General features: G+C 43.8%; 1 protein-coding gene across 1 annotated transcript in view; it reads right to left on the bottom strand.

Moving 5' to 3' along the window:
• Window positions 1–366: 366 nt before the first annotated feature.
• neo1a (neogenin 1a) overlaps window positions 367–26,699 on the bottom strand; it is a 73,728-nt gene continuing 47,395 nt past the window's right edge. The window contains exons 10-28 of the mRNA XM_068730297.1: window positions 24,624–24,762; window positions 24,150–24,199; window positions 21,239–21,383; window positions 19,416–19,526; window positions 19,098–19,292; window positions 17,927–18,022; window positions 13,774–14,006; window positions 9,864–10,002; window positions 8,274–8,381; window positions 7,350–7,544; window positions 5,717–5,749; window positions 5,414–5,482; window positions 5,061–5,199; window positions 4,726–4,970; window positions 4,080–4,172; window positions 3,532–3,702; window positions 2,169–2,456; window positions 1,376–1,509; window positions 367–774 (exon numbers count right to left, since the gene is read on the bottom strand). Of these exons, the coding sequence (XP_068586398.1) occupies window positions 622–774; window positions 1,376–1,509; window positions 2,169–2,456; window positions 3,532–3,702; window positions 4,080–4,172; window positions 4,726–4,970; window positions 5,061–5,199; window positions 5,414–5,482; window positions 5,717–5,749; window positions 7,350–7,544; window positions 8,274–8,381; window positions 9,864–10,002; window positions 13,774–14,006; window positions 17,927–18,022; window positions 19,098–19,292; window positions 19,416–19,526; window positions 21,239–21,383; window positions 24,150–24,199; window positions 24,624–24,762 (2,736 nt within the window). The 3' untranslated portion in view covers window positions 367–621. The remainder of the gene's footprint in view (window positions 775–1,375; window positions 1,510–2,168; window positions 2,457–3,531; window positions 3,703–4,079; window positions 4,173–4,725; window positions 4,971–5,060; window positions 5,200–5,413; window positions 5,483–5,716; window positions 5,750–7,349; window positions 7,545–8,273; window positions 8,382–9,863; window positions 10,003–13,773; window positions 14,007–17,926; window positions 18,023–19,097; window positions 19,293–19,415; window positions 19,527–21,238; window positions 21,384–24,149; window positions 24,200–24,623; window positions 24,763–26,699) is intronic.

Here is a 26,699-nt window from a genome sequence, read left to right as displayed (position 1 = left end):
GATATACAAAATGCACAAAGAAAACACTAATCAAACAAACACTGTGTGTAGACTGCGCCGCATGAGCACCAACATCAAAACCAGCATATTTTTGGACTTTCTCCTTTTGACTTGACATTGAATCAACCGCCGTCTCATCGCGGGCGAACGTTCGCCACGAAACAAAAACACCCCGCCGGACGTGTTTTTGCTGAGGAAAGAATTCACAATCTTCCGGTTGAAAGCGACCAATGTTTTAAATGTTCATTGTCTCTGAGAATGGTTCTCCATAAAAAGATGAAGCGCGTCACTTTTTCCTCCCTCTCATGGCAATCTCCTTCCTGAGACTGAGCAAGGTAAGCCGAAAAAAGTTCTGAAGTTTCAGTCTGGAGTTTGTTTGCTTTTTTTTTTTTTTTTCTTTCTCTGCGGGGGGACGTGAGAGTTTTTCTTGGGCACAAGAAGCCATTTTGTGTCCACCAGCCTCTGGCTCCCAAGGTTCATGTTTGGGCGTGTTTGTTTGACTTTAGAGTGTCCGTCTTTCTGTGTGTACGAGTGGATGACAGAGAGAGAGAGTGTGTGTGTGTGTGTGTGTGTGTGTGTGTGTGTGTGTGTGTCTGTGTGTGTGTCTGTGTGTGTGCATGCTCATGGCGCTGTGGTGATGGCGTTCAGGTCCTTCATGAGGCCCTCGAGGTGGGCCATCTCCTCGGTCAGCTCGTCGGGCTCGTAGCTCTGAGGGAGAGGAACAGGGTTACTGCGAGGGGCGGGGGAGGGGCAGGGGGGGAGGGAGGCAAGCACCTGGAAGGAGGGAGGGAGGAGAAGAGAGGAAAGGAGAGGAGGAGAGGGTCAGTCAGGGATCTTTAACAGAGGATGGGGCAGTCGTATGGGTGGGATGAGGCGAGCTGGGGGGGGGGGGGGGGGGGGGGGGGGGGGGGGGGGTCAATGGGACTGAAGCGCAGCAAACAACAAAAACAAAAAAACGGCAGCAGACAAAAGCAAAACATCCAAAAGAGAAGCCGATGTCAACAGATGGTCCACAGCCAATCAAGGGTTAGGAGAAGAGTTTGAATGGTAAAAAACAATAAATCATTCCGTTTATGGGTTTTGTAAAGATCGGGTGTCAGAAGTTAAACGAGTTGATCAAAAGCCAGCCGACAACGCCACAAAGAAATGGTGAGATTGAAGTTGGAAAGAATAAAAAAAAGAGAGAAAGAACATACAGAAAATGTGGTTAAAACCAATGTCCAGTGGAAAGTAACTGTATAATCCAGTGCCCAAAGAAAACATGGATTTGGAAGGAGCGTGATTGTGTGATTGGTATCATTTTAAAAGACAAGAATAACAACTTCAGATATTCACTGCATGGCTACAAGCAGCCAGTGGGGGGCGCTGTACTCACGCTGTCGACGTCTTCCAGCATCTTGCTGGTCTCCGGCACGTCAACGGTTGGCACGGTGACGACCATCGGTGTTCGTGTCCTTCCTAGTGTTCCGATAGAGGCTGTTTTAACAACATGGGGGTGAGTAGGAACCCCTGAACGTGACAAACGCACAACAGTCAGTGAAGGCAACAAATGACGGTGAAATGGAGAGTGAATACATCGAGTCCCTGTCTGCTGTTTTTCTCAACCGGACCCCATTTATCCGTCACATTGTCCCGTAATGTGAATACGTTTTCATCTCGGAGAGATTTTTCAAACTATGTTTGATTTGTTCCCACAAGTTTTATCTACTAAATCCCATGAAAACGAACAATGAAATGATCAACAAGTATTGTAGGTGCATTCAATGTCTGATACATTCTCCTGTGCTACAGAGCTCCTTTGTTGTCCAAACACTATTAAAAACATCAATGAGCCGCACTGGGTGACACATACACATACACACACACATATACACACAAAGTTGCTTAATGTGACACGTCATTTGTATTTGTTGAGATTACCAATATCACAGTATTTACTTATTGTTAAACTTTGTAATGGTTCTACTTTTAATTACAACTTTTTCTTTAAAATATCTGGATCAATAGACAATTACAAATCATCTGAAGCAAGTATAACATTCTTGATGCAGATAAAAATATATTTTGAATGAAATGCAAACAATTGAATCTCTGTTGGTCTTGTAGTCTGGTCTAACTGTGTGTGTGTGTGTGTGTGTGTGTGTGTGTGTGTGTGTGTTTCTGCTTACCGGTCTGAGCGAGCAGGGGGGTGCTGGGCAGGGCAGGCGACTCGTACGTCGGATGGCTGGTGGTTGGGATCGCCGGCACGCCGAAGCTCTTGAGCGGGTGGGCGTGGGCATGCGGGTGGGCCGAGCGGTGGGGGGGCAGGTTGCTGGAGTAGCTGGGCTCCTCCTCGGTGGTGGTGGAGCCGTGGTAGCTGCCCTCGGGGTCGGCCATGATCTCCGAGGGGCAGGAGGCCTGGGAGGAGGCGGTGGCTGGAGGGAGGGGCTCCGAACTCGGGGTATTCCTCACCGACTCTGGAGGAGGGAAGGGGGGAGGGGGGGTAGATGGGTTTACAACTTTGACTCTCCCAGGGAGCAGCAACCGTCTTCATACAGACACACTCAGTGAAAGGACTAGTGGGCTGAATTACAGGTGATAATGTTAATATTTCTGACGTTGGAAACTTTCCTCTCTTTTTACAGGTTTCTTACACTTTTTGCAACAAGAGTACAATGCACTCGAGCAGAAACAATAAGTCGATTAATCCACCAACAAAATAGATAATCAAGTCATTTTTCCAAGTAACAAAGCCGAACATTAATAGTTGAATATCAATACACCAGCTGACAGGCCAAACGATTGACCGAAAAAATACCCAGCAGATTTAATAATAAAAATGAGTTGGAGCCCAGCAATGCATGCTAACTATATTATGATTGATAACATTATGATTATATCTTTCTCAAACTAGCTTAGCAGAAATGAATAACCACCATCACTGTTACTCTTTCCTCAATTTAGGAAATGCAAAGTCCTTTCTCCCTCAACAATCGAAAATACTTCCTTAAGATGTAAAAAAATATTGACAAATATCTATCACTTATTTAATCAAAACTCCATACTTTGTGTAATAACTAGCCAAACGCAAGTAAAATATCACAATGTTATAAAACTCAATTTAAAAAGCAGGCAAATCTTCACATTTATCAAGCTGCAGCTGTTAGTATTTTTTACTCTTTGTTTACTTTAGCAGAAACAAAATGTCAATCAAAATGAATAATCCACATCTTTTGCCAACTGAACATTTCAAAGTTGAGCCTTCAGCTGTAACTCAACAACAGACTGCAAACAGTTGAGATCATTCCAGCTGGTAACGTTTTGTTTACTTTGGTCAAAGTTCAGGTGAGAGGAAGAGAGCGAATCAGAAGGCAGGGAGGTCAGAGAAGAGGGGTTAGTAACACTTCGGAAAAAATAAAACATAAAGCCACAAGATGGCAGCTGCATGCGAATGAACGAGCAACCGATAAATCAAATGAATGAACATGAGCTGCTGCGACCGTCCTCCTCTGTGCGTCTCCTGCTGTCCAGCAGGTGGCAGTAGTGTCTCACCTGTGGAGTCCACCCTGTCTAGATGGGAGACGGGGGAGGAGCAGGCGTGCGGGCGTGGGTGCCCGCTGCCCTGGTGGTAGAGGTAGCTGCGTGTCGGCGACGCCAGGCTGCCCATGTGATAATGGTGGTGATGGTTATCAAGGGAATGGATGGGATGAGCACTAATCACAGCTGTGAATGGAAAATGGACATGGATACACAAACACAGGACGAGATGTTTAACCAGCTGTAGTAACGATGAGGGACGTGGAGGTATTGCTGACGAGACACACATGCAGTTTCCTGGAGTAAACACACTTGAATATTCTCTGTCTGTCACTCTGTCACATAAAAATGAATATTTTTGGAGAAGCATGATATGGATTTTTTCCCTTGATTAGACAATTATTTGAAAATTGGTAATTTGTTAAAAAATCTTCTTGCTCTAACACATTTTATGTAAAAACTTTCCAAACTGATTGCTCCCGATCGGTTATCTGATCATTATCAGTCACACACACACACTCACTCACACACACACACACACACACACACACACACACACTTACGCTGAGGCGGCTGAGCGTCAAAAGGCATCATCATTTTAGGCCTCATCCCTCGTCGGCCTGCTAGTGTCGACATGCTGTCCTCTGACTCGTGGCCTAAAAGGTGCGGTGGAAACCAGCCAATCAGAAAGAGCCGCTACTCTGTGTTTCTTAGTTTTATATCATTGTTTTTTGTTTTTTTAAATTGCATTTCTAAATATCATCATCACACTCAGCATTCTCAAGCTATGAACCGATTAAATCGAGTGGATTTACTGCAGGCGCTGAAAGTTGTAGCATCGGCAGCGGGTGCTGGCAGCACTGCCGTGATGACGTAAGTGATATGTATTATGTATGACAAGCGTGAAATGTTTTGTGCATGATAATCACAACGGCAAACACAAAAAGTGAAACAAATAAGAAAACACCACAATATCTCCGACGCTCCTAGAAGAAACCCTGGCAGTATTGACACATTTCCTACCTGAAAAAAAAAAACTGTTTTCTTAGTCAAGCTCCCAAAATGTACTTTTCCTGTCTGCCAACCAAACTCTAGAAGTTTGCTCTGTGTTATTATGCATGTAAGCTCAAGCAGCGAAGGTGACATTTCACTTTGATCTCTTTCCCGTAACATTCAATTTGAAGTCTTCCGCCCTCGGGCGAGACTGACCACGGTAGGAGTTGCGCCGCTGCTGCAGGTGGGGGTTGCTATCCAGGCCGCTATCAGCCGGCGTGATGTCCTGCGAGCTGCGGGGGATGGGCGTTTCCGTCATGACCGGGTTGGGATCTGGCGACTTGTCCATGGGTTTCAGTTCCAGCCTCTCGTGGTGAATCCAAAGATCCGGCGGCTTCAGGTCTTTGGAGTTCCCCTTGTATTTGTGGGAGCCGTTTGAGGACTTTGAGGCCGCTCGCTTTCTGCAGGAGAGAACAAAGAGATGTTTAGAAAGAACACGGAGAACTGCGAAAACAAAAAGGAGGACCAGGAAGTGTGACTCAGCCTCTTACTTTTTCTGGTGGGACGTGGTGCGCCGTGTGCACAGGAAGGCCCCGACCACCACCACAATGATGGTGAAGGCTCCCACTGAGATGATGATGACAATGACCAGGATGTGACCTTCGCTGTTGCCTCCCACCCCTGATTTACCTCGAGAGGAGAAAGACTTGATTAGACTAGATACATTATTAAATACCTCTTCAAAAAGACACCTAACTACAGCAAGAATAAGGACACAAATTGAAAATTGCAGATTTCAAAAGAGAAAAGAGACACAATCGCATAATGATTTTGGTTCTTGTCGTCGCTGACGGCATGATAGCTGAGGATCTGTTTAAGGCGGCGGGTGAGAGGAAAATCTTACCAACTGGAGTTCTGGGGTCCTGTGGATGTTGGTTGCCTGAAGGTCCCGGTTTCGGTGGAAGATTTGAGGCTGATTCAAAACGGAAAAAAATGTTTTACTGAAACTTTCCGCAAGTGTTTTCATGGCCTTTTCTACCGTCACATTTAAGCCGCTGTCTAACATTCACGGGATACACAACAATCTGAACATTTCTACAAGCACGAATAGATTTTGCCGGACATGCAGGCCAAGATTTCATCAGCCCAGAAGACGGTAATCTGCAGAGTCAGCAAGTGAAAGAGAAAGTGTAGAGGGGGAGTTTACCTTGGTCATTAGCCATTTTGTCAGAGGACTCAGCTTAACAGGCCAAAGGAGAGCAGGGAGGGAGAGACAATAAAAAGCAAAAAACAGGTTAGCTGAAAAGAGCCGCGTGGGAGGCAGAAATAAAGCGAGAGAGGGGGATTGTGAGGAGGAGGAAAGAGGCAAAAACTAGAAGAATGAGAACCAAACAGTGAAACTACAGACACAGGCAAGGAGACATTAAGAGCAAAGCAACTATGTAAAGATACAAAAATGATCCTACACACACATCCTAAACACATTTCAAGAGAATAATTTGTGTCCCACGAGTAAAAATGGCCCAAAAAAGAATGCAGTTCTGTCAAAAACATTCATATAAAAAACTAAACTTGTTACATTTAGAGTTGGATGCAAATTTGCTGACCAGACTTTGCAGTGATTCAGTCGTCCCCAAACAATCGACAAGGCTTTTGGGAAACATCTCCGTCTCAGCTCTAAAGAGACTCTCACAACAACTTCGTCAGGAGAACTTGTCTAGGAAATGTATTTAAGGCAGGACGTCATGCGGCAAAGCGCTGCGTTGGTCAATCGCATCCGCAGAAGCACACATTCCTGGTGGATTACTTTGTAATGTGAAGCGTGTATTTCAACTGTTTTCCTCGCGATGAAAGATTTGAAAGATTAATACCGCTGTGATGACTCTTTAGGGCTGTAAAAGTCCTGTCTGTTGTGCAGTGTTTTGGCATCTGATAAAACCTCTAAACGCATTAAATCTATTACTCCAGCTGGATTTCCTGGATTGCGTTTCAGGGTCTCACCAGTGTCTCAAACCAGTCATAACCAAAGACTGGGTCGGGACCCACTGGTGGATCGCAGGAGATGTTATTACAGTTGCCAAATAAATTAGCTGAATTTCTTCCACAGTCTTTTGTTTTGCGCTTAAATCTGCAATTCGCCTATGAGACACACGAGGGAGCCTGAATGTTCCTTTTGTTCTGATAATTGCAGCCTCCTGTAGTAACATTGAATCGAACATGAAAGGCTAGTGAACATTTGATTAACTGATGAGAGGAAAAGAATGAGACCGCCTTCTAACTCTGCCTGAATCCAATTATTTGGTCTCATTTATAAAGTATGTAACATGTAACGCTGTGATTTATTAAATGTACATGTATTTAAAACGACTGGTTTACATACAAGTTGATGTTAAAATGGTCATTAACGTTTATTTACGCACCCATTCGCTCTTCCCATGATTTAGAGATGAGGCCTGTTGTGAATTGGTTCGCGATGGCCCCCAGAAACACTGCCTTAAAAAACACGCCCTCGCCAACCTAGTTGTAATGCTCCTGGTCTGAATCACTGCTAATGAACCTCTTATGCATTACGTTTCAGCAAACACGGAGCAAAATCAAGATTTATTTGGAGTCGTGCTGTTGGCCACCTGACTAATATAAATCCAATACTCATTCTCTCTCCTTTTAGCTCTTCTATGCTTCCACCAACACCAGAGAAAGAACAACAGCTCTTTAAGTTCCTCTGGGATTCTAAACTTTTACGTATAAAATCATTTTTAAACGGGGCAAAGCGGTGAACGCAGTTTCTTTGTACCACTTGTCCTTAGCGTGTTTTCGTCCCACTGGTTTTCCTAACTTACTCTTTGGAGTGCGGAAATGCACGGCCTCAGACATGGGGCCCATGCCCTTTGAGTTTCGGGCCTGGATCTTGAAGTAGTAGGTGGTGTCCAGCGTCAGCTCCTGGATCTGGTGGGTCAGGCGGTTGCCCACCACTGGTTCAATAACCCAGTCGTGGACCTCGGCGTTTACATCAGTACTGTAGTAGATGATATAACCTACAACAGGGAGGGATTGAAAGAGAGAGAGGCAAATACGTTAAAGGGACAGTTCACCCCAAACTATTTACCTTTACCCACAGTTCCTACATGAAACTTCTTACAACAAGGTCTGTGGATTATCTTGAGATGATTTCTTGAAAGAGACATTCATGTTGACTTTTTCAAATGTATTTATTTTTTTTGCCGAGTATCATATAGTCCCAAAATATTGAAGAGAAGGCAGACATCTCTACGGCCGATCTCTCCAACACTCTGCAACTCACACCACAAAAGGTCTAGAATGATAAATAGCACTACAGGATGTCAGATTTTGTGGTGAACTGTTCCTTTAAGAAAACAACCACAATGTTTTTGTGCTACTTCTTCCAAGTCAAACTGCAAAATCAAGGTCATGTACCGCACTGTTTATTAATATAATTCAATGCATAACATCTCTTTTCTGAGCACTTCTGCATAAAACGGCTGATAAATGCAAGGACAATACATTTTCTTTGTACATTTTAAATAGAGAATCTTTTCGCTTGGATCACTTCTCCACCTAAATGTGATTTCATTAGTCAATGTCTTGTGGAGAGAAAAAATAGAAGAGGAAAAGAGGTCAGAAATCTGACTTTCTACACTCCATAAACACCAGATTCTTTCATTGCTAGAGAGGTTGAACCTAAATCTAGATTCATCGGTGAGACCTCAACATATGTAACACACAAGAGAGACTTTCAGACTCACCGGTGATCTTTCCGTTGGCCTCAGAGGGAGGCTGCCAGTTGACTATTATGGTGCGAGGTTTGTTCTCTTTGCTGACCACGGTCACGTCTTTCGGGGAGGAGCTGGGAACTGTGGGGGTAAGAGGTGATTGAGACAGGACATTCGTCGTGTTGTTGATAAGTCCAGATAAAAAGGTAAAGATGGCACAACATTTAGTATAGTTACAAATTCAACTTTAGTAACTTTCACTACACGGTATGAGTAAACTGTGTGTGTGTGTGTTTGCATGTGTAGCTTAGCACACATTTTTTGATACTGAATGTGCATTTAATGCATCTATGTGTTGTGTGTATATATTGTTAGTGCTTCTACTGCCCTCAAAACTGATGACCTGAAGTTTAGGACTTTTAAATGTTTAGATGTGTGTGTGTGTGTGTGTGTGTGTGTGTGTGTGTGTGTGTGTGTGTGTGTGTGTGTGTGTGTGTGTTTATGACTTTGTAGATAAAATCCACTTGTACACTTGTGAAACAAACCCCTGGCTGGGCAGAAATAATAATAATAAAAAATGTCTGTTCTCCTCACCTCTTATAAAAAGCAACTTGATTTTTTTTTTTTTAAAAGTCCAATAAATCTCAAATATAAAGAGGCCGTTTCAAAGGAAATATGGTTTCGTTTTTAATGCACGGTTTATTGTCAAGCAACTTTTAGCTCAGCAGTTACAACTTAAAATGAGGTATGGGCTCTGACACTTTAGTATCTGCAGTACGAGTTCGCAGCACTGCCCGAATCTAAACAAATACTCGGGGGATTGAACAGAGTATTTTTAATACAGAATGGCCGATGGATATAAAAGCCCTCAAGAGTCATTTTAACACCAATACACTCAATTTATGCAATTTAGATGCAGCGGACTCAGGGGAGACAGTAATCATTCACTGTCATCCCTCAGATACTGTGTCACGCAAAAAGGTAACATGAAGTTTAGCAGTAATGAAATAATAAATCCGGATAAGAACGAGGAACCAAAACAAAATGTATTTTGTTTTATGAGCTTGAACCCATAAAAGAGTCAGGTCTTGGTTTGCTCCTCAGGCTGAGACACCTGGCCAACGGTCTGCAAATCAAGAGAAACACGTGAACAAATAATTTGCTTTTAACTCAAAACTGTTTTTGCATTCTTATGATTATTATTGATTCATGATTTGTCCATTTGCGTATTTCGCATTGAAGCAGGGTTAGTCAGAGTTGCTTTCAGTGAACAGCAGAGCAGTGTTCAAATTATATTCGCCAATCACTAAAATTTGCTGCACGTTTTCCTCAATTTCACTTGCAGTTAGTTTGAGATCTATTGATAAATACCTTCGTCTTTATATAGATTATATTATAAAGTGCAGTGACAGCTTGACTTTCCACGGGTGTGTCCTCTCCTTCCATTTGGGCTGCAAAAAGTAAAATGTTACTCCTAGCCAGACAGGGGCTCGTTACACTGGACATGTTGGTTTATGTCTATGTGATGGTGTCCATTTTGTGTGTTTCTGCATGCTTATTTGTGTGTGTGTGTGTGTGTGTGTGTGTGTGTGTGTGTGTGTGTGTGTGTGTGTTTGCTCCTACTGGTCTCAAAGGTGGTGCCCTGTGCAGTCATGCTCCATGTGCTGGTGCGGCGCCCTTTGGTCACCATGACGGAGAACTCGTAGAGTGTGTTGGGCTTCAGACCGGTCACCATGTGGTTCAGGCTAGTGGTGTTGGCCATCTGTGGAGGAACAGGCAAACACGCAACAACACTCTCAATAAACAAGAATTCAGTCTATTTGAGGGCAGATTGAATCCACTGAGCGATGGTGAAGTCTCCAGGGAGTCATTTTGCCAGGCACAAGAATACACTTATTGTAAACTAATGAGTATTTTTACAATCAATAATATCTTTTCTTGATTATTCGATTAATTTTTTTAGTTGATAAAAAGTCAGAAAATTGTGAAAAATATCCACTGCAAATCTTCCATGTCTTTCTGAATGGACAAACTCATCATAAGTGACTGTTGGACACTTAATTGAAAAATCATCAGGGTTATCTCTTTACTAAAACAATTGCCATACATCTTTTCTCTAAATAGACTAATAGATTGATCATTAACACAAACAGATTCTGCATTCATATGTAGAATCTGAAGGCAACGGGAGAAGATCTCGGCATCAGGAGAGCTCTGTCAGTCAGAGTAATCGTGACAAATGCAATCTGGGAACTCACCGGCTAACATCTGACAATGATTTAGATATTTAGTTTAAAACTTGTAAACTGGCAACTTGTGAAAACAATCCGGTCGTACGCGTCGTCAACTCCAACTCCAGTCTCGCATCTCAAGTTGCAAATCGGCCGATAAACAACGAGCAGCGCACGGAAAAGGAAGTCTTGGAAATACATCCACTTGACCCCAGAGGCCTGCCTGTCATCAGACCGACAGCAGATGGGTTCACGGATTGCACAATCGCTACTCTGATTGCTGTGCAGAGTTTAGGATACATTACACACACACACACACACACACACACACACACACACACACACACACACACACACACACACACACACACACACACACACACCACTGAGTGGAACCAGAACCTTTTACATTTTTGCGTTGCTCAGTCATGTTTGGTGTTTAATATAGTGCCACACAAAGACAAGCGTGGTCATTATAAATAAGCTGTGAAACCAAAATACAGCAGATTACCATCATGAACAGCTTCCTCAGGTGCATCACCATTTATCTGGCTACTAGCTGGCCTGAGCTGGCGGGTTTTGCTCCGGGTTGCAGCAGCAGCGAGTCAGGTTCGCCGGTCTCTAACAGCCCTATCTATAACGTTGCGTGCTTCGACAAAAGTGCAGTTCTCCGGTGGGGGCTGTCAAACAGAGGGCAGTGGGATAGGAAAAGAAAACACTCTGTTCTTGAGAAACGCGCTGCCAGCTTGAGAGCAGTCGTCTCTTCAATAATGTACAAGCTAGTCTGGCTAGACTCGCTCCGAGAGCAGAGAGAGAGAGAGAGAGAGAGAGAGAGAGAGAGCGAGAGAGAGAGAGAGAGAGAGAGAGAGAGAGCGAGAGAGAGAGAGAGAGAGAGAGAGAGAGGACGTGATGAACAGCGGCATTAAGGTGACGGCATCGCTGCTGGTGAAACTGGCTTCAAGATATGCTTGCAACATATACAGGATGTAATCAGACTCAGACCAGAGAGAAGAATCCACTGATGAAAAAAGACCTAGTAGACTTGTTAACGTATTGAATTTGGTTAATGGGACAGAAACATAATGAGCCTGTGGAACTCTTTAATTACCGTCACAGTGAGAGAATCAAACTAATTTAAGCATCAAGCAGCAATACTTGACTGCTGAGTCTGTGTGTGTGTGTGTGTGTGTGTGTGTGTGTGTGTGTGTGTGTGTGTGTGTATGTGTGTCTTGGAGAATGCACTGTCAGATCTACTGACTCTTTTTCTGGTTCTCAGTTTATCTTGTCCTTGCTGAATAATTTATCAGCAAGCGTTACGTAGGCCTTTATCGGAGCTCTCCTCGGTCACAGGTTTGCATTCATGCATGTAGCCATGAACACACGTTCACTGACATCATGCATTCCCTTAACTCAACCAGAACCAGAACCTGGTTCTAACCTAAACCTTAAAACCAAGTCTGAACTCTCAACCAGGCCAAAAATGTCCTCACTCTGAAGCTCTAAACCTCAAACTGGTCCTCACAAAGATAGATGTACCAGTACACACACACACACACACACACACACACACACACACACACACACACACAGATCTAGTATTTGGAAGTATGTAATCATCGTAATTGAGCTGCAAGTGAAGAATAAGAAGCTGAATCTCAAACACCTTGTTTCAGCCTCGGCTCTCTGTGACTCCCTACAAATATTAACTCTATTTAATCCATAACGCTCATGCTCATGACTTCTCCTCAAACAGAAGGATCTACGCTCAGTTTGTTCTATCTCATTGTAAATTGAATGCATTTGGACTGTTGGTCAGAAAAAAAACCAAGCAATTTGAAGACCTTGTGGGAAATTGCTACTTCCATTTTTCACGAGTTTCTGAAATTTACAAAAATGTCATCAATGAATGACCAAATATATATATATATTCAGGTTATTTGAAACTACTCAAAGAGGATGCAGCATGAAAGCAGGCAACAACATTCAACAAGATGCTTCTCTTCTGTTGGATTTCTCAAAAAGTGTTCGCTTCGGTATTAAACCGCTGTTACCGTGGATGTTAGCCAAATCAACCAGGACAGAAATCTTAAGGAACATAACTTTAATAGATAATAAAAAATAATCCTGAGTTGCAGCCCTTCTACTGTAACAGTCACTAAAAAAAAAAAAAAAAAAGCTTCAACATAATAGACCGTAGCGAGGCCTTTAGAGTTTAATTAAACCAGTATATCTACAGATGAGTCGTACAGTCAGACAACCTTTAACAGCTCAGAGCAAAGACAATTTCATTCGGCCTATATCATCATGATTGGCTACAATACAAGTCTTCTTAATATCTTGCGAATATAAGAAGTTGATTAAGTTCTGTTGACCCTGTGAGCCATCTCTTACTCGACCTAAAACCACGTTGAGAGGAAGACTTGCGCTGAAAAGCCCCCAGTTTAGAACAGAGCGACTACTTCTCTCTGTGGTGCTTTGAAGGTTGGATGAAAATAGACCACCAGCATCATGCTGCCCCTGTACTTGGGAGCTGCTGAGGGAATACTTTATTATATATCATCTTATGACAATACTTTTTCATTCTCGCACGTCTAAACATCTCTCTGGTAAGTGTGTGCGGCGTGAAGGGAAGCACAGAGTCCCACAGCGGTGAAATGCACAGAAATCGTACTGTATTAAATGAAGGAGTATCACCAAAAGTTGAATCGGACTGAAATGGTACTAAACTGAATTACATCAAATTGTAAGCAAGTTTTTGTTGAGCTTAAAAGTACTGAGCTAAACCAGATAAAGGAGAGGCAGTCTAAAAAATTAAACTGGAGCCCCATTCTTTGTATAAATCCTCCTCGATTAAATTAACAGCCAGACTTTCAGAACGAGGCCGTTTGAATCCAATAACTTTTAAGAAATCTTCTTGCTGAACAAAGACATACAAAATCAAAAAGGGGCTGAGAACAGGTGATGTCACGGCATTATTTAGCGTCATATCTTTGGGGTACAACACAAATGAAATCTGGTCTGCACTTGCCGAAAGGCTGACTACCTGCCGTACGCTCATAAAACATGAGGGCGATTGATTCGTTTTACTGAGGCGTCCGCAGGCGGGTTGTCATAGGAGCCTGCTTTATGGAGGGAGAATTACAATCCTGCTACTATTGAGTAGATCATTAATAAAAGACCACATACAAACGATGTCTATGTGAAAACATTATATTGTATATCTGCCGCCATCCATTCGAGCAAGCGGCCGATGCGTTCTGTCAGGTCGAGCGCATCCACAACCAGGAACAAGAATCTCTTACCTTCACTTTGGTGTTGGCAGGGATGTTGGTCTTCCAGCGAACCGTGTAGAACCGGTTATCTGTGATCTTTTGGTTCTTGGGCAGCGAGTTGTCGGCCCAGGTCACCTTGATGGTGTCGTGGCTCAGCACGGAGGCCTGAACGCCCACGGGCGGCATCATGGGGGAGGGGTCTGGTACTGGGGTGTATGGAGCATGGAAGAGTTCGTACAGGTCAACATCGGGGTCTATGGGGTCTGCACGTCAGGCAGGACACCCCGCATGCATGCACACACAAAATTAAAATGACCAAAATTAAAACATAAGGAGAAGCGTGGCGGATCAGACAGTGGAGTCGAAAACAGGATGCGGGGAGGGAACGAACGGGAGAAAATAAGGTTAATGAGTTAAAATGGGAGGGAGGGGAAAAAAAAAAAAGATGAAGGCAACAAGGATGGGATTGGGAAGGGTGAAGAGAAAGAGAGAGAAGAATCTATTAGAAAAACAGACACAGACCTCTACAACAAGACAAATCTACAGACTTGGTTGCTATATAGAAGTGTACAGTATGTGGTGTTCTATCAATAGCTAGTGTAGGACTACAGAGAGAGACAGAGAGAAAAAGATACTCTATTCATAAGAACAGATTACAGTAAATGGAAAGCTAGGCTGAAAGCAGATACCCACAATCCTACAGCCAACTCTTTTCAGAGACAGGCAACACTGAAATGCGTTTCGTTTACATCACGGAGCTTTTCACAACACTTCAACGCAAAGTGGATAAACAGAAGGACACTGAATGCACCGGAACATTTGCCTCTATGCAGAGTAACGTCAAAAAAAGCTGCGTTGTGTCCTTGAATGCTACAGAAAAAAAATACAGAGGATTTAAGTAAGCCTGCAGGCGGGGAAGAGGGTCACGGACACGTGGTGGCTGTGGTGTGTGTGTGTGTGTGTGTGTGTGTGTGTGTGTGTGTGTGTGTGTGTGTGTGCTGCTTCTGTTCACGGGCTCAAAGGCGTTCGGTGACAACCTTGTGGTGAAAGGTTCCTGTTTGAATCACTACTAGAAAATGACGGGCATCTTATTGTGGGAGCTATAATCACAATCATAATCCTATTCAGTTTGGTTTTTAATAACTGTGTTATTGTTTGCATGTTTTAATTAGTAGCCAACAATGTAGCATAATACTGTCCTTTCTTTACATTCATATTATGTTTGTTATATTTACCGCTGTGCATGTTTAAACTACTAAAATATCCTTTTAAACTTTATTTTCATATTCTTGTTTAGTCTATGTAGGGCAAGTAAAATACCACTTCAGGCTAGTAAATCTAGTAGAGATTTACATCAAATACATTCTTTTTTTTTTCTGAGACAGAGATGGAAGGAGCTAAACAATCTCTGATGGTTGACAAATTCCTATCTTCTCACTATATATATCATCATATCCATCAATTCAGCGAGCAAGTAGAGAATTCATTTTGAAATCTAGTGGCATTCACCTTTAAAAGGCCCCAAACAAAGTGCAGTCCAGCACTTGAATTTGACAAATGGTATTTAGTATGTTGCGTAACGACAACCTGCTGTTTCTGTAAGACCGAGTGTGTATATGTGTGTGTTAACAGTGTGTGTGTGTTTGTGTGGAAGGTGCCTGCTCATTACACCCCATAAAACCCAGTGTGCGTATGTGTATGTGTGTGTGTGTGTGTGTGTGTGTGTGTGTGTGTGTGTGTGTGTGTGTGTGTGTGTGTGTGTGTGTGTGTGTGTGAGGGAGAGAGGGGCTCAAACAAGCAGCTTCTGGTCGACATACTGAAGGATAAAACGATTCAAGATGGCCTCGCGACCGCCGGTTCCGCTGCTCTGTCTTTGGTTTAGGTGTGATGGAAGGCGAAGCTTTGGTCAGTCACCCACGATGACTCTTCTCCGCGACCACTTGTTGGTCCTCTCCTCTCCGCCTCGCTCCATTTGACACCTCTTTGTACGGAGCCGCCCTCATTATATTCCCAAGACTGAGTCAGAGTGTCAGGGTGTCAGAGTGTGTGTGTGTGTGTGTGTGTGTGTGTGTGTGTGTGTGTGTGCACAATGGAGATCTAAGCATTCATGTGGTTGTGGAGAGGCACTGAGGGTTTTGGAGTGGGATGCAAGCTGCATTTCTCTGCAGCAGTCTCCGGCGGTAAACAGTCGAATCCACTGCAGGAAAGAGGCCGACTGGCCCTCGTAACGTTTTGCTCCAGATGTGGGTGCGATCCCTCATTTCTCGCTCTTCAGTTAAGACGTCATGCTATTAGAACATATTCAACCTAGCACTCTCTCAACCTAAGTTCACCAAGTTTCTCCCCCAGTCTTTTTTTTTTTTGTTGTTTTTTTTTTTTTTCCAAAAGTAAAAGTGCTATGTAGGTCAGCTCGTCTTTTTAATTCCGACTTGAACACACTGGCAGGAAGGGAACGCGCCCCAGAGGATTCAGCAGCAGACGATGGTGGTGGGCTTTGGTTCTGCTTTGAGAGGAAACGTTTGGATCTGACGAAGGGTTGCCAAGAACACCACAGGGGGTCTGTGTGTGTGTGTGTGTGTGTGTGTGTGTGTGTGTGTGTGTGTGTGAGGAAGAGAGAGCTTCATAGAGAGAAGTGTACAGTATGACAGTGTTCCGGGTGTGTGTGTGTGTGTGCACACTAAGACTCCCCCCCCCCCACACACACACACACTTCGAAGCATGTTGACGTGATTCATGTCATCCAGCATCCCACCCCTCTCAAGCTTGGCGGTGCAATGGAGACAAAGTGGAGTGATCAAGGCTGAGCGCGGAGGTGGGAGGCTGGGTGGGAGAGGAGGCGGGTACAGACCACATTCTGGGACACCCCAGGGTGCATGGGCTGGTTGTCTTCTGACACTGTCACATAAACTGTGTGAGCTCAGCCAGCATGCCGTCTAACTGGCACTGTTCTCACACTTTTAAGATCATGCGTCAAACGCGTTGGATAGAGACTTAAGTTCTACTTCTAATTGTCTCAGATCACATACGACTTGCGATCCGAGAGGCTTAAAGAATTATAGGTTGTCGGGCTGCAGCCAAACTGGATTGTCTGTATTATTATAACGAAGCCGCTTCGTTTTAATACACGCAGATATGCAAAGATAAAATCAAAGGCGACAGAGTACAGTCCAATTGCAGTTTTACAGACAATTGATATAAAAAAAAACCCCATGTTATACGTTTTGTTGCGTTGTGTACTGATGCAACAAAATGTCTTCAACAACTTTCAAACCCGGAGAAATCTGGAATTTTAATCAAACTAACGGGTCATTTGGTCGCCTGTCAATGGCGTCATATCCTCTTTGGCCAAGCATCAGTGTGCGCTCTGCCAAAAGGGGTTAGAAATTGACTTTTTATCCAGTTTCAAGCCACATTTTAATGATACACCGTTTAGATCTTGGTCATTTTTAACCGCATGAAAGATTTGAATCATCTGACGTCTGGATCTTAAGTTATCAGAGAAACAAGCTGGGCGAACGTTAACTGCAGCCCCCTCCCGGGTCGTCCTGTTTCGAGTTTTTAAACGTAAAACTGCTTTATTCAGAGCCTTTAACGGTTTTAATCACCAGCTCCGTATGTTTCCGAAGAGAGGAGACCTCTGTGGAGACTAAAAACCTCCTTTACTATCCTGCACCTGCCGTAAATGTGGGACTGGACGAGCACAAAACGACTCTTCTGTATGCAGAACGTTCTCCAATAATATTTCTGTCCGCTCTTTGTGATTGGATATCTGTTCCATCAACATATGTGAATCTTTCTGACAACTGGGGACGACTGGTAATCTACAGGCAAAATATGAGGGTTTTGAACATTTGATTAAAAAGAGACTCAAGTACGCCGGGAGCCATTAAGGAGAGAGTTAATGAGAGCAGTGAGACGCCCCGATGACCAGTTATCTCTTTGGTAATTTGGAGCCGACAGTCGAGGCACATTCTGCCTGATATTGATCTCACGTTATAGAGAGAGCAAAGATAAATGTCAGCCATACAGTGCGAGTACATCCCATAATACTGTATGCGGCTTCTGTTGTGTATGAGCAGTGTGATTCAAGCTGACACCATTGGCATTGTATCAAAATGTAAGAGAGATCGGGTTTCCAGGTAACCGAGAAGCTGATTTCAGTGCGGATGTGTGGAGTTCGTACCGGACTGTGGTCTGGTGATGGCGCTCTCGTACACGGGAATCCCCTCACCCACGTTATTGAAGGCCTTCAGGGTGATCACATAGTGGGAGCTGGGGTCTGAGAGAGAGAGAGAGAGAGAGAGAGAGAGAGAGAGAGAGAGAGAGCGTGGTGAGGGACACAGGAAGAGCGAGATAAATTAGCTATCCAACCATCTAATCAAGCCAAAACTCTCGAGACTCTTGACTCTTAATTGCGATATTGGCCAGAATGAACATTCAAATACAATGATTCCTCTAAGTGTGATTGTAATGAAGGCTTCAATTATGCATACAAAGATATTTTGCCACATTTCTACCCACAAATCGCTCCATTTCCTAAGATTATCGTTGAACTCATTCTCCACTTCCAGCCCTCTTTGATTGCTGTCGTATTATTGTTGGCGAGTAATTGTACAATTAATAAACAGAAAACGACCTAGGTTACAAAATCTGTAATTTGCCTGTAATCTGCGTCTTGCTTTTCAAAAGAGAGAAATAACCGGTTATTACTGAAATCTGATCCATCACAACAGTGAATTCTTGAGTTTCATTAAAAAAATTGTTGCATCTAAAATTCATGAAGTCAGTGCTGACAAAAATTTGAGTCAGTTTCTCTCAGAAAAATGGGATTTATGCAATAGTAGGACCCAGCAGAACGCTTTGCATCATGTTTCATTTGCTTTGACGGCAGCAAGTATTAAAATCACCAAAACAAATTTGTTTTATTTAAACATTTTTGACCTTTAATTATTGTGTCCCCATTAGGCCAATCTGTATAATTAGCGGCTCAGGCGTGCGGCGGAGAAGATCTCATTAATTCTGTAACTACTCACTATGAGGCACACAAATTGCTTCGTATTGTGTGCGTGTGTGTGTGTGTGTGTGTGTGTGTGTGTGTGTATTTGCTCATTTCTAATTAAAATGTCAAAGAACCAGTCAGTTGTATTTCTTGCAGGGCAATCATTGTAGTGTTTTAAATGCTGATATTTTGGGCCGAGGCTCATTCGTCCCCACGGTCTCATCAATGGTGCCATTTGACGAATCAGCTTTGATTCTTCAATGTAATTATGTTGTTATTATCTGAGAAATCAAATCAATATCTCAGTTAAAAAGAAAGTACCACTACAGAATGAACACCAGTGGTCGGTTCCTACCGAGGTTCTCGATGGTGTAGTAGCGCTGCTTGTAGTCCACTTTGATGGTCTGAGCGTGGGGACTGCCGATGCCGTAGCCGATGGTGTAACCGCGCACCACGATGTCCTGGTTCTCTGGCGGCGTCCAGCTCACCACGATGCTGTTGACCAGCGGCCGGACATGAAGGGAGCTGGGCTGGTCCGGTACACGTGATTCTGGTGAAGGAAAACACAGGAAAAGTTCAAACTTCGCTTCAGTCAATTAAATGCTGAAAAAGGCTGATCACTCGAAAGCTGTTTTAGTCCGTCTGGACCGAGTAAAGCAGCTGTTTTTTTTACCATCCAGGTCGCTCTCGAACGTCTCTGCCGCGGTCCACTCGGTGGCCGGTCCAGTGCCGTTCACCGTCATGGCCGACACCCGGAAGGAGTACTCTGTCCCACGCTCCAGAGCTGGAAAGGCAACACGTACACACGGGTCAGATTCAAAGCACGGGTATTTAGACTGAGCCGTGGCTGAACTGTAGTTCGAGCAGCAATAAAACTTCTCCGTGTCTTTCTAAAACCGGACTTTATTCCCTAATTTACTGGTGCTCCACACTTGGCTGGTCAGTCGGGGTTTCGAGTTGCAGACACAGTAAATATTTTTGAAAGCAGAAATAATTTTAACAGATGCCCGATACTTTTAAAGCACAATTTAAAGAGGAAATCTATAAGCCTGCCAGGGGAAGAATCAAGTTAAGGTTCCTGTGGTGCATTGAACTTTTTTTCTTTTTCCACTCAATATCATGGAAGTGATTGAGATATATTTTCCACCTCTCGTTAATATGTTTTGGCGAGTAAAGATGTGTTTTCCGTTAAGAAGCTTTAGAAAGAAAAGTGTGTAAAAAGGAACACTAAGCGGCGAAAGAAAGTAGAAGAAATATATTTGGGAGTCTGGATTTTTTTTTCTACTTTCAGCCAGAATTCAGAAAGAGCCGTTCCACCGCTGGCTGCCAGCTTTGGTATTCACAAAAGAGGGGAACGCCTGCTGACAAATGATGTGTTGGCGTATTAATTTGCTGTAACATTTTTCATCATCGTCATATTGTCCCATTTGCACGCTACACGCTAATCCTGTAGTCTTTTCTCTCTGTACCCACTATTCTGGGCCACCCTTGGGGGGGCAGCTTCTGAAGACTGCCTAACTCTCTGTGCCTCCAAGGCTACAACATCTCGCTCTAAACGCATTTGAACCAACAAACACCCCTCTGTTTCCCCCCCCCCCCCAAGAAAGTTCTCCAAAAAAAAATAAAAAATCAACTTTTAAGTGTATATTCTCTTTGATGCAGCACACAGCGTGAGGCCGGGCCACTTGAAAGTTGCTGAGACAACATCCAATATTAATCAGCATTGCTGTGCGTCTCTGGTGATATTGTGCATATTTTGTTGGTAGCGTTGGGGTACAGTAAGAGATGTAACTCCATCTCAAAGTGCTCAGATGAAATGCAGATGTTGACTAGATAAACAAACTTGCAGACAAACACCAAACAGCAATTCCGACATATCTTCAGTTTCAAGATCAGGATTTCAAATATCGCAGCGTGTCAGACCTAGCCGACGGCATCTCAGATGCATACAGCGGAGATAAAATGGAGTCTGATGGCATGAAAGTTTTGATGAAGGACCTATATAAAGCATCAAAAAGGGAACACAGGGATTTGGTAGTCCCTAAGATCAAAATGCAAGAGTCTTCATTCTGGAGCCGCCATTTTAACGTCATGTTCTATGGAAATGTATCACAGACGAGTTGGAGAAAGTCTTTAGATTTGAATACAACAGTGCTGTAGACAAGCTATGCTTTCAGTCAAGGGCACAAATCACTCCCAGTGAAATTATTTGGATGGCCCTGTTTACACAAAACACACCCTCAGTGAACCGAGTGGAGCGCTCCAAACACAAGTGTGGGCACAGACAAAAAAACAAATATGAGCGGCAATTTCACATTTGACCACAACTGTTGAGATGCATTTTAACTGTATTTCAGGTAGGCCGCCCATCTCTGCACGAACTGGATGTGAAGTGCAGTGATAAAAGCACCGCATTCACACCCACTTGCCGGGGATCGCAGGGAAGTCGTTCTCAAAAAAACTGCAATGGAGGACAAAAACTTCAGAGCCCATTACCGTCGATGAGCTTGAAAAGCTGGGTGCCTGCGGTGGTCTCGGCTGCTTCACTCCTCCGGGATCCTTTCCGGTATCGGATCTTGTAGCTGGTGATCTCCCCATTCTGGCCGTTAAGGGGCGGGGGCTGCCACCGGAGCATGATGCTCTGAGGGAGGAAGAAGTTAGGGTGGATTAAACAATAAAAAAACAAAAAAAAACCTATGTTTAACACATGTGGAACCGTTTGGTTTTGGGCCTGCAGCTGTGAAGGTGACTTCACAGCTTAGGAGTTATATTCACACCTTCCCACACACACACCTTCCTTGGCATGCGTGTTTGTGTTAACGTCACTGCAGGGTTACTGTTCTGTTAGCCAGATTCAACACCGTCTCACCTGCCCCTCCCCACTCCTTCTGACAGTAGTGCAAACGGGAGGGTCCCGCTAAAACAAACACCCCTCTGAGCATCGGTGACGCAGTGCAGGTTGACGCATTAGGAGGAAATAAACACGTGAATAACAGAAGGAGGTGTCCCGATGAGAGGGGCGTGCACGTGGTCAGGTTAAACCTGCAGGGGCTCTGAGGCAGAGTGATGAATGCGGGACTGTTGGCCGGCGGGCCGACGCTGCGCCGGGATTTATGCATCTGAGTGTGTGTGTATGTGTGTGTATGCGTGTGTGTTTAAAGAGATAGGTGGGGGGTATCCCAGCGTGGGAGAAGAGTTAATTAACGCTTCCCCACTGTCACACTGATGCACAAAAGCCTGGATACATGTAGGGGGCGCACGCACACACACACACACACACACACACACACACACACACACACACACACACACACACACACACACACACACACACACACACACACACACACACACACACACACACACACACACACACACGGGTTCCTCCCCAGCCAAGTCAAGGGAATTGCGCAAATTAAATTTGTGTTAAGTGTGTTCAATTATTCCATTTTTCTTATTACACTATCGGTCCCAACTCGTCATTTCTCTCTTCTTCCCCCTAATCATGAAAACCTGTTTAATTGACTTTTGGAAAATCACTGTGAAAAGCTGCCAAACGTGGGGAAAAGAAGGCGCGAAATAAGATCACAACAACATGATTTTCAGGTCGCCTTGCAGGTAAAAGATGTGCGGTTCTGTTTGACAAGGCCCAAAGAGGAGAGTGTGAAATGCATGTTAATTAGTTCCCTCCCCCCTGAGCTCCATTTGGCTGGGCGTATCCAACAGCTTATTGTATAAATGCTTTGTATCTATATACTTCAACCATAATTACTGACGTAATGGTATGACAGTTTACATTCAGAATTTAACACAATGCCAAGAAAGAAAAATAACAGATGATTAATTTCAATAACTCTTAGGAACAAAGGACGCCAGATGTTTGTTTCACAGCTTTAGATGGGGTCTGTCCCGGTGTAATTGGGGGGGGACACCTGCATGTACGCTGTCCATTCAAAAAAAAAAAAAGCTATTCTACTACAACTCCTGTGCTTTCCACAGAGCGTCTCCTCTTCATTTCACTCTCAGCATTAGCGTGAGTGTTTTCTCTCCACAATTCTCAGCCGACTATCCCTCAGCATGGGTGGCCAGTTCTCCCTCAAGCTGGGAGTGTGTGATAGGATTGTCTACCAGGTTCCCCCCCCCCCCCCTAGTTTGCTTTGACAGTTCTCTCTCACTTGGGATCTGCATCGACCAGCAAAGGGCTAAAAGCGCTGGCTGCTGCGTTTGTAGTCAATGCAAGCAGCCCGAGGTTTTCCCTATCTTCTTCTCTTTGCTGCTCTCTGTTTGCACGTTCTGTCTCACATGTCATGAGTGAGAAACACTTTTTTTTCTTCTTTTTTTTTTTGGTCAAATTGAATCCATCACTCGGGTGGAAATATACAATAAACAGGCCTACAGCTCTCTGTTTGAAGATCAAATGGCTAAAAGAGACAGGCAGCAGAGACTTCCTGTTTCAATCAGGAACCTGCTGTGAAGCCTGCAGCCTCCTCAGCAGCCTCATCTAATCAGAGGCGTCACACAAGAACTACACTATGTTCAACTATAATAGATCCGATTCAACAATGACACTTAAAAAGAGTGCGAGACACCAGGAGTTGTCTGCTTGGGCTGTGAGAAATCTGATCCAGTAATCGCGGAGAAGATTCAATCTAGATAAACAAAATCTCACCTTCACACAAATCTAGCGTGAATTCATTCTATAGAGATGGAAACCAACGGGAACATAGCGTCTCGATGAGCACTGATTTGTCAAAAGACGCCTATACAGCTATGTTAACTGGGCTCATTCGGTTGCAAATCGAACAGTTCCGAGTCAAGTATTACATTTAGTTTGCCTACATCTCCAAATATTGTTTCCGTATCCATTTAGATCGAGGCGGATTCTTTTCTTAATACTGTGCAGATGGAGAGGGATACCGAGGATAAAACCTTCTGACAGGCGAGTCTCCTGCCGACGAGACGATCGATGAGGGTTCACACCCCCTCTTAACCAGCCGGGGCTATGAGAGCTAATCGCACAGAGAAACAACGGCGTTCTGGCCTGCAGGCTACGCGCTGTATATGTTCAACTGTTGTGTGAGTGGAAGTGTGCGCAACAACCGTGAACGCTTTTACTTTAAATCCTCGATAAGGATGCTTTCGCACCTGTAGTTTGGTTCATTTGGTCCAGGACCAAAAGGAAGGAAGAGGAATTGTTGCATCCTGTTCACACTGACTTTTGAGACATAAACCAAGAGGCGGATCAAGACCCACTTTTTCTAGCAGTCTGTGTTTGGTTGTTCGGTCTGCACCGGGGTTCGATTGACAGATTTCACAGCAGCTCAAATGAACCGTACTAAACGGTTTGTTTTAACTGAACCAAACAGGTAAGTTGTGAAAAACAGAAAACTCCTGCAAAATGTCTCACCTTTGAGTTCTGGACCTCCACGGTGAGGTTTTGAGGAGGAGCACTTGGTACTGTGAGACAAAAGAAAACAATAACTTCAGTGTAAAACAACACACAGAAAAATAGAGTAGGTTAGCTGATACAATTATTAGTTGATCGGCAAAAATGTAATTGGAAACTATTACGATTAAATGTCAGAAATCCAGCCAGTAATTTGTGAGTTTTGCTGCTGAATAATGAGGTTTTATGACATTTATCTTTGATATCATCACCTTGGCCTCTGGAAAATGTTGATATTCTATATTCTGACATTTTATAGACCAAAAATAAAATAATCTGCAGGTTAACCACTTTACGCTAATCTACCGCAAAGTTACAGACTTTTTTTTATATAAATCCATGACATGTTTCACACGTACAGTGGTGTATAAAGGAATAAGGACATAATAAACTAGAAGCGCTCTCTGTAGGACGTCTCCTCATTAACCAACTGACCGTCGGACAACGTGCGAACGACGATGTCGTCAGTGGAGACGCCTGGGCCGTGCTTGTTGTTGGCCACCACACGGAAGCTGTACTCCGTGTTCTTCTTCAGCCCGGTCATGGTGTAGGACTGACTGTCGACGTCAACGTCCTGGAAGAGAGGAACAAAACTTTCTTTCAAACCTAAAACAGAATTGTGCGACTACATCATATACAGACGTTAAAGGGACAGTTTGGATGTTTTGAAGTGGGGTTGTATGACTTATCCAAAGTCAGTGTAATACCAAGACAGAAGTTACCGCACAGAAGCAAAGCAATGTGGTGCTGTGGATGGGGGGGGGGGGGCGGCAGCAGCAAAATAGTTTTTAGACACCTAAAATAAAGGCTCAACGTAAAAAAAAAAAAAAAAAAAACCAACATCAGTTTAAGTGCACCCTATATTTAGAATGTTTTTGCAGGTTTACCTTGCCGTCAGACAGCCCTTTCCCATGAGGAACATAAGCTGTTTATCCATCTATGCTCTCACCAAAACCACCAGACTATCGAAAAAGAAAGCAGTAATTTCATCTCGCAGAACACGGGAGTTGCTGGTTTAACGTTGCCTGGATCACTTTGTTTGTTTGTGTTATTGTGTGACTTTGGTAAATCCAAACTAACCAAAGTCACACAATACCACAAACAAACGAAGAAGTAAAACAGCGACTCTTTTGTTCTGCGAGGTAAAATGACTGTTTCTGTCAATGAAGTCTGGTGGCTTTGGCGAGAGCATAGATAACGGCTTCAGTTCCCCGTCGGAAACATGGACTGTATAGCTGCCCGACGATAAGGGAAACCAGCGAGAATATTCTAACTATAGCTTTGACTTAAACTGATGTTATTTTTGGTGGCCGTTTCTTTTAGGTGGCTAAAATTTGTTTTGCTGCTAACCCCCGTCCACAGCACCACATTGCTTCTGTGCTGGTGCTACTGTCGATAATACATTGACTGTGGATAAGTACCTCATAAAACCCTACTTCATAGCATTCAAACTATCCCTTTACGGTCTTCAACTCGGACATTTGAACATTCTCAGGTTTAGCAAAATATATCTATCATAAGTGAATGTGCTCACTAACAATTCAACATAAAAAAAAAAAAGCTTGAATGTTTCTTGAAAAGATTACATGCAAAAAAAAAAAAAAGACAAAACACACATTGATTTGAGTATCTCACGACTGACATGTTGATGATTGCAGAATTTTGTTTTCAATTTTGAACAGATTGTAAATGAAACGAGTTTTAACAGATGTACAACACAAGCAATCTCTCAAATGTGGCAACGCTAACAAAGAGTGACGCCTGCCTTCATCGCACCGACATTTCTGTTGGTAATTCTGTGTAAAAAAACGTCATCTTCCACTGAGAATCAAATTATCCCGTCTGTGATCGCGACTTTTTTTTTGCCTTACAAATTGGGCTGGCACGCTGGCACGTGCCCAATTACTTTACGCCAATTTGCATTCAGCGCTCTCCGCTTGTGACATTTGGAGTAAAAAGACTAGACTGTGTGGAAATCCAATCTCGCTGCCAGGGCGGCCCAATCACAACCTCTGAACTCGGGGGGGGGGGGGGGGGGGGGGGGGGGGGGGGGGGGAGAGATGATCGCCTGTAACCACATCGCCCTTGAAGATGCATCATAGGCTGTCCCCGACTTGCCCCCTGTCCTTTAATATTTCATGACCTTTGAGCACTGCGTGTTTCTAACTTCATCTCTGCTCCGTCACTCGCCTCCACCTCTTTCTTTCTTTTCATCCCTCTCCACATCTCTTGCCTTTTTCACCTCATCTCTGGCTCTCTTCTCCAGGGAGCTGAGGCATCATTACTCGGTGCGCTGGCTGACGTTCCATCCATTATCATATTAAAGGCTTTTTAATGCCTCACTGGCTTGCACACTGCTACTGTTGGGGCTGACTCAATATCTAACCAGCTGAATTCGACTCTAGCGACGGAGTTAGACTTGCGGAGAACAACTTAGCAATTCATATCTGCTTTTTTCTCTTTTTTTTCTCCCTACAATACGTTTTTTTTTGTAATCACAATCGAGAGCGA

This window comes from Cebidichthys violaceus, unplaced genomic scaffold, assembly GCF_023349555.1.
Source record: "Cebidichthys violaceus isolate CVI_PGR_0920_01 unplaced genomic scaffold, fCebVio1.0.p SCAF_5, whole genome shotgun sequence".
Classification (NCBI taxonomy): domain Eukaryota; kingdom Metazoa; phylum Chordata; class Actinopteri; order Perciformes; family Stichaeidae; genus Cebidichthys; species Cebidichthys violaceus.
Note: the sequence above shows the minus strand (reverse complement) of the source record. Positions and strands in the feature narration are given on the sequence as shown.